Source organism: Brachycentrus maculatus, unplaced genomic scaffold, assembly GCF_059751285.1.
Source record: "Brachycentrus maculatus isolate JH-2025_06_01 unplaced genomic scaffold, ASM5975128v1 h1tg000144l, whole genome shotgun sequence".
Lineage (NCBI taxonomy): Eukaryota > Metazoa > Arthropoda > Insecta > Trichoptera > Brachycentridae > Brachycentrus > Brachycentrus maculatus.
This window is the reverse complement of record NW_028280897.1, coordinates 1-7108: the sequence shown is the minus strand read 5'-3', so window position 1 is coordinate 7108 and position 7108 is coordinate 1. Positions and strand designations below refer to the sequence as shown.

The 7108-nt window shown below is 57.4% G+C and overlaps 1 protein-coding gene across 1 annotated transcript; it reads left to right on the top strand.

Annotated features, from left to right (window-relative positions):
- The first annotated feature begins 1136 nt into the window (after nt 1-1136).
- LOC148308864 (uncharacterized) lies at nt 1137-2275 on the top strand. Its single transcript, XM_088260954.1, has 2 exons — nt 1137-2186; nt 2231-2275. The coding sequence occupies exons 1-2, from the start codon at nt 1137-1139 to the stop codon at nt 2273-2275; spliced, it is 1095 nt and encodes a 364-aa protein (XP_088117080.1).
- Nucleotides 2276-7108: the final 4833 nt, after the last annotated feature.

The following is a 7108-nucleotide window of genomic DNA, read 5'->3' as shown; positions in this document are numbered from 1 at the left end:
ATCAGGGAGTTCTGCAAGGGACAGCGCAACGTCCATGTCCCAATTAGGGAGGGGATAGCTTCCCTCGGAACTTCGCTGACATGGTTGGCGGAGGAGATAGAAGAGCTGGAGAGGGCCGACGAAGTCACCGTCCCCACCAGCCCCCAACAGAGAGCTGCTGCCGCTACGACGGCGTCTCCGCAGCTAGGTGCGAGATCGGAGGGAGAAGTCGCACCTGCTGCCAAGGAGAAGAAACTGAGAAAGAAAAAGAAGAAGAAAACGAGCGAGAGAACGCGCACCCCTCCCCCTGCTCCCCTCGACGCCCCCCTGCCCACTCCAACTGGAACGCGGGCGACGGGCGGAGAATGGAGTCAGGTGGTGCGCAAGCGCAAGAAGAAGAAGGGGCCGGGCACTACCGAAAATGCAAGGCCGAGGCGGGGAGAGGCGCTCATCGTCAAGGCGACGGGTGCCACTTCCTACGCTGAGATCTGCAGAGGGGTGTCCAGGCACCCTTCGATGGCAGCCCCCGACGCGCCACTGGCTAAGACAGTGAGACGCACCAGGGCAGGGGATCTCCTGATAGAGGCCGGAAGGGGCTCCATTGAGAAGCTGGAAAGGGCACTCAAGGAGATAGTGGGAGAGGGTGCAACCGTGCGTCGCGTGTTCCCCACCTTGACGGTCGTCATACGCGACCTCGACGAGGGGGTTGAGAAGGGGGACGTGGCTGAGGCCCTCACCAAACAGGTAGAGGCGGACAGGGCGGAGCACGTCAGGGTTCTGAGCCTGCGCCCTGCCCACGGGGGTACCCAGGTCTGCTGGTGTGAGCTACCACGCAGCCAGCTGGCCATGGAGCTCCTTGGCAGGGGCAGGCTCAGGATAGGACTGGTTGTGTGCCGCCTGCGAGAGAGAGTGAGGCTCACACAGTGCTTCCGGTGCCTGGAGTACGGACATCGGGCGGCGTCGTGCCGGGCCACTGACAGGACCGGCCTGTGCCGAAACTGTGCCCAGCCAGGCCACAAGGCTGCAGGGTGCAGGAAGAGCCCGCTCTGCTTCAGCTGCCCGAGCGGGGACAACAAACACCGAAGCGGGGGCTCGCAGTGCGGGCTCTTCAAGGAGGCGCTCGCGCTCGCGAGGAGGAGGGAAAAGGCACGGGCCAAATGACCATCCGGCTTCTCCAGATCAACCTGAACGGCTGCAAAGCCGCTCAGGACCTGATGCAGCAGGTGGCCCTCGAGCACCGTGCGGACATCGTCATTGTGTCCGAGCAACACAGGAACCAAAATAGGGGATGGTTCTCGGACACAAGCTCAAGGGCGGCTATTTTTGTGCCCGCGACGAGTCTGCGCGTGCACGGGGTGGCACCTGATGGTGGAGGAGACGGGTGGACCTGGATCGAGGCAGGGGGGTACAGGTTTTACTCCTGCTACTGCTCCCCAAATGCCACGATCCAGGAGTTTGAGGGCCAGTTAGAGGCCCTGCACGACGACGCCCTCAAGGCCGGGGTTCCGATCGTGGTCGCGGGAGACTTCAACGCGAAGGCGGCGGAGTGGGGGTCCTCGACGACCAACCGGCGAGGTCAAATCCTCTGCACAATGGCGGCTTCTCTGCGCCTCCACTCTGCGAACGTCGGAAACACGCCGACATTCCGGAGGGGCGCATCGACCTCGACAATCGATGTTACCTTCGCGGATGAAACGACGATTGGCAGGGTGAAGGGGTGGAGAGTCACCGAGGTATACTCGGCGAGTGACCACCACTACATCGCCTTCGAACTCACGGACGTCAATAGCGAAAATAGGCTTGACTCTCCCCCAGTCGGGTGGAGAGTCAAACAGCTCCAGCTGGACGCTCTGTGCGAGACCATAGCGGAATGCGCCGAACCGCTGCCGGACGACTCCGCGGAAGAGACGGTGGCCAAGGTCACAAAGGCCATAATCAGGGGCTGCGATGCCTCCATGCCGAGGCGGAAGGGGGGCTCCCGTGGGAGGCAGGTTTATTGGTGGAACGACACCATAGCCGGCCTCCGACGGGAGTGCCTCGCCGCCAGCAGGAGATCGCAGCGAAGGCCAGATGACGAGGAAAGGAGAGCCCAGTACAAGGCGGCCAAGAGCGTCCTCAAGAAGGCCATCAAGGGCAGCAAGGAGCGGTGCTGGCTGGAGCTGTGCGGGTTAGTAGACGAGGACCCGTGGGGGCTGCCGTACAAGCTTGTGCGGCAGAAACTGCGGGGCCGAGTTTTTGACCCGTTCCTTAGCGAAGTGGAGAACGTGAGAGAAGTAGTGGGGAAACTCTTCCCTAACCATGGCCCGAGGGAATGGCGCACGAGCAGCGCTCAAGAGGGGCCCACTCAGCCGCTTCCTTTCACCCGGGCGGAGCTGTCCCTGGCGGCCGGGCGGTTGAAAAACGGCAAGGCACCAGGACCCGACGGCATACCGAACGAGGTGATTCGGATAGTGGCTGAGAAATTCCCAGGACTCCTCCTGGGCATGTTCAATAAGTGCCTCATGGGGGGCAACTTCGGTGCAGCGTGGAAACGCCAGAGGCTAGTACTGATCCCCAAGGACGGCAAACCGCCGGGGCCGACAGCGTACAGACCCCTCTGTATGCTGGATGGCCTGGGAAAAGTACTAGAAAGGCTCATTCTGCAGAGGCTGCAACCGTGCCTCGAGGCGAAACTGTCCCCCCAACAGTATGGGTTTCGGCCAGGCCGGTCGACGATCGACGCCGTGACTGAGGTGGTGGCGCACATACGCAGGGGCTTCGAGGGAAGCGTCAAGAAGAGCCGTCACACTGTGCTGGTGGCGCTCGACGTGCGCAACGCGTTCAACTCTGCGCGATGGGAAGGGATTCTCAAAGCGCTAGAGTTGGACGTCGGGGCACCTGGCTACCTGATTCGCCTGATTGAGGACTACTTTAGGGGGCGAACGCTCATCTACGGTGGTCCCGGTCTGGGGGAAGGCGGCCAGACGTGGAGCGTCACCGCGGGTGTCCCACAGGGATCGGTCATTGGCCCTTCCCTGTGGAACGTCATGTATGACGGGCTGCTGAAAATAGACCTTCCCGAGGAGGCCAAGCTAGTGGCCTTCGCTGATGATGTCGCGGTGTTGATAACGGCAAAAACCGCGACCACGATCGAGACCGCAGGTAACGAGGCACTGCGGAGAGTGAGCCGATGGATGGGCCGCGCGGGACTGGAGCTTGCCTGCGAGAAGACCGAGGCGGTGTTTTTCACTCGGAAACGAGCGATGACACCGCCAAGGTTACGCATAGGAGATTTTGACGTGTCCTATAAAAGGACACTCAAATACCTGGGCGTCCATCTCGATGGCAAGCTCCGGTTCACGGAACACGTGCGACAGGCAGCATCAAGGGCCGCCATCGTCGGGGAGCAGCTCGCCAGGCTAATGCCCAACATTGGTGGGCCCAAGTCCACAAGACGAAGGCTCCTCAGCGAGGTAGTTCTCTCCACTCTCCTTTATGCCGCGCCCATATGGGCCGACTCAATGAGAGTGGAGAGAACACGGCTCTTGATGGCTGGAGTGCAGCGTCGGATGGCACTGAGGGTATCCATGGGATACCGAACAGTGTCTGAAGATGCTGCACTCGTCGTGGCGGGAATGGTCCCCGTGGACCTAATGGCCGCCGAAAGGCAGGCCACGTATGCGGGCATGGAGAAGGCGACCGCGCGGGTCGCCACGATGACCCGCTGGCAGGAGCGGTGGGACTCGGCGGCGAAGGGAAGGTGGACGCGGAGGCTGATAGGCGACCTCAGTGCGTGGGTGGAGAGGAAGCACGGATGCCTCAGCTACCACCTGACCCAGCTGCTGACGGGACACGGCTGTTGCTCCTAGCCTATCTGAATAGGATAGGCAAGGAGGAATCAGCCGCGTGCCACCACTGCGACTCTGGCGAAGACTCGGTGGAGCACACATTATTTGAGTGCCCCTCCTGGGACCCGCTCAGGAGGGAGCTGGAAGAGTCTCTCGGTGGGGCCCGAGTCTCACTGATAGAGATGGTCCCCTCCATGCTCCAAAACGCGCCCTCCTGGTCCAGCTGGGAGAAGTTCGCGAGGGCGATCATGCTCGCGAAAGAGGAGGCCGAGCGGGAAAGGCGCCTCCACCCTCGCCGCGCCGATGCGGGCACACGCGGAATCCCGCAGCCCGGTGACACAGGCGAGGCGCACTAGGTGGTCCTTCGTTGCATAGGTGTTGATAGGTCGGCGGTCGGAAGTAGACAGCCTTAGGGACGTCTGTCACTGACCGGGCCGGGCAGACCGTAGTGCCCAAGTCGAAAGAGGCGAGGGAGAACCTCACAGACCGGCAACCCAGCGAAGTATATTCTTCATTGAGATCCGCTGGGTTACGCCACTGCGAGAGGGGGGAGTTTTTAGCCAGTAGAAATCTGGCACTACCTGGCAGTACGGGCTGCCAGGTGTCTATGAAGATTTTCTCCCCCTTCGCAAAAAAAAAAAAAAAAAAAAAAAAAAGGTTAGGTTAGGTTAGGTTAGGTTAGGTTAGGTTAGGTTAGGTTAGGTTAGGTTAGGTTAGGTTAGGTTAGGTTAGGTTAGGTTAGGTTAGGTTAGGTTAGGTTAGGTTAGGTTAGGTTAGGTTAGGTTAGGTTAGGTTAGGTTAGGTTAGGTTAGGTTAGGTTAGGTTAGGTTAGGTTAGGTTAGGTTAGGTTAGGTTAGGTTAGGTTAGGTTAGGTTAGGTTAGGTTAGGTTAGGTTAGGTTAGGTTAGGTTAGGTTAGGTTAGGTTAGGTTAGGTTAGGTTAGGTTAGGTTAGGTTAGGTTAGGTTAGGTTAGGTTAGGTTAGGTTAGGTTAGGTTAGGTTAGGTTAGGTTAGGTTAGGTTAGGTTAGGTTAGGTTAGGTTAGGTTAGGTTAGGTTAGGTTAGGTTAGGTTAGGTTAGGTTAGGTTAGGTTAGGTTAGGTTAGGTTAGGTTAGGTTAGGTTAGGTTAGGTTAGGTTAGGTTAGGTTAGGTTAGGTTAGGTTAGGTTAGGTTAGGTTAGGTTAGGTTAGGTTAGGTTAGGTTAGGTTAGGTTAGGTTAGGTTAGGTTAGGTTAGGTTAGGTTAGGTTAGGTTAGGTTAGGTTAGGTTAGGTTAGGTTAGGTTAGGTTAGGTTAGGCTGCGACAGGCAGCATCAAGGGCCGCCATCGTCGGGGAGCAGCTCGCCAGGCTAATGCCCAACATTGGTGGGCCCAAGTCCACAAGACGAAGGCTCCTCAGCGAGGTAGTTCTCTCCACTCTCCTTTATGCCGCGCCCATATGTGCCGACTCAATGAGAGTGGAGAGAACACGGCTCTTGATGGCTGGAGTGCAGCGTCGGATGGCACTGAGGGTATCCATGGGATACCGAACAGTGTCTGAAGATGCTGCACTCGTCGTGGCGGGAATGGTCCCCGTGGACCTAATGGCCGCCGAAAGGCAGGCCACGTATGCGGGCATGGAGAAGGCGACCGCGCGGGTCGCCACGATGACCCGCTGGCAGGAGCGGTGGGACTCGGCGGCGAAGGGAAGGTGGACGCGGAGGCTGATAGGCGACCTCAGTGCGTGGGTGGAGAGGAAGCACGGATGCCTCAGCTACCACCTGACCCAGCTGCTGACGGGACACGGCTGTTGCTCCTAGCCTATCTGAATAGGATAGGCAAGGAGGAATCAGCCGCGTGCCACCACTGCGACTCTGGCGAAGACTCGGTGGAGCACACATTATTTGAGTGCCCCTCCTGGGACCCGCTCAGGAGGGAGCTGGAAGAGTCTCTCGGTGGGGCCCGAGTCTCACTGATAGAGATGGTCCCCTCCATGCTCCAAAACGCGCCCTCCTGGTCCAGCTGGGAGAAGTTCGCGAGGGCGATCATGCTCGCGAAAGAGGAGGCCGAGCGGGAAAGGCGCCTCCACCCTCGCCGCGCCGATGCGGGCACACGCGGAATCCCGCAGCCCGGTGACACAGGCGAGGCGCACTAGGTGGTCCTTCGTTGCATAGGTGTTGATAGGTCGGCGGTCGGAAGTAGACAGCCTTAGGGACGTCTGTCACTGACCGGGCCGGGCAGACCGTAGTGCCCAAGTCGAAAGAGGCGAGGGAGAACCTCACAGACCGGCAACCCAGCGAAGTATATTCTTCATTGAGATCCGCTGGGTTACGCCACTGCGAGAGGGGGGAGTTTTTAGCCAGTAGAAATCTGGCACTACCTGGCAGTACGGGCTGCCAGGTGTCTATGAAGATTTTCTCCCCCTTCGCAAAAAAAAAAAAAAAAAAAAAAAAAAAGGTTAGGTTAGGTTAGGTTAGGTTAGGTTAGGTTAGGTTAGGTTAGGTTAGGTTAGGTTAGGTTAGGTTAGGTTAGGTTAGGTTAGGTTAGGTTAGGTTAGGTTAGGTTAGGTTAGGTTAGGTTAGGTTAGGTTAGGTTAGGTTAGGTTAGGTTAGGTTAGGTTAGGTTAGGTTAGGTTAGGTTAGGTTAGGTTAGGTTAGGTTAGGTTAGGTTAGGTTAGGTTAGGTTAGGTTAGGTTAGGTTAGGTTAGGTTAGGTTAGGTTAGGTTAGGTTAGGTTAGGTTAGGTTAGGTTAGGTTAGGTTAGGTTAGGTTAGGTTAGGTTAGGTTAGGTTAGGTTAGGTTAGGTTAGGTTAGGTTAGGTTAGGTTAGGTTAGGTTAGGTTAGGTTAGGTTAGGTTAGGTTAGGTTAGGTTAGGTTAGGTTAGGTTAGGTTAGGTTAGGTTAGGTTAGGTTAGGTTAGGTTAGGTTAGGTTAGGTTAGGTTAGGTTAGGTTAGGTTAGGTTAGGTTAGGTTAGGTTAGGTTAGGTTAGGTTAGGTTAGGTTAGGTTAGGTTAGGTTAGGTTAGGTTAGGTTAGGTTAGGTTAGGTTAGGTTAGGTTAGGTTAGGTTAGGCTGCGACAGGCAGCATCAAGGGCCGCCATCGTCGGGGAGCAGCTCGCCAGGCTAATGCCCAACATTGGTGGGCCCAAGTCCACAAGACGAAGGCTCCTCAGCGAGGTAGTTCTCTCCACTCTCCTTTATGCCGCGCCCATATGTGCCGACTCAATGAGAGTGGAGAGAACACGGCTCTTGATGGCTGGAGTGCAGCGTCGGATGGCACTGAGGGTATCCATGGGATACCGAACAGTGTCTGAAGATGCTGCACTCGTCGT

Bases quoted from the DNA above. Each gene is read 5' to 3' on its own strand.
- LOC148308864 (XM_088260954.1), top strand. From the start codon at position 1,137: ATGACCATCCGGCTTCTCCAGATCAACCTGAACGGCTGCAAAGCCGCT. The intron at 2,187-2,230 runs GTGCGGCAGAAA...CCCGTTCCTTAG, and splicing joins GGGGGCTGCCGTACAAGCTT to CGAAGTGGAGAACGTGAGAG.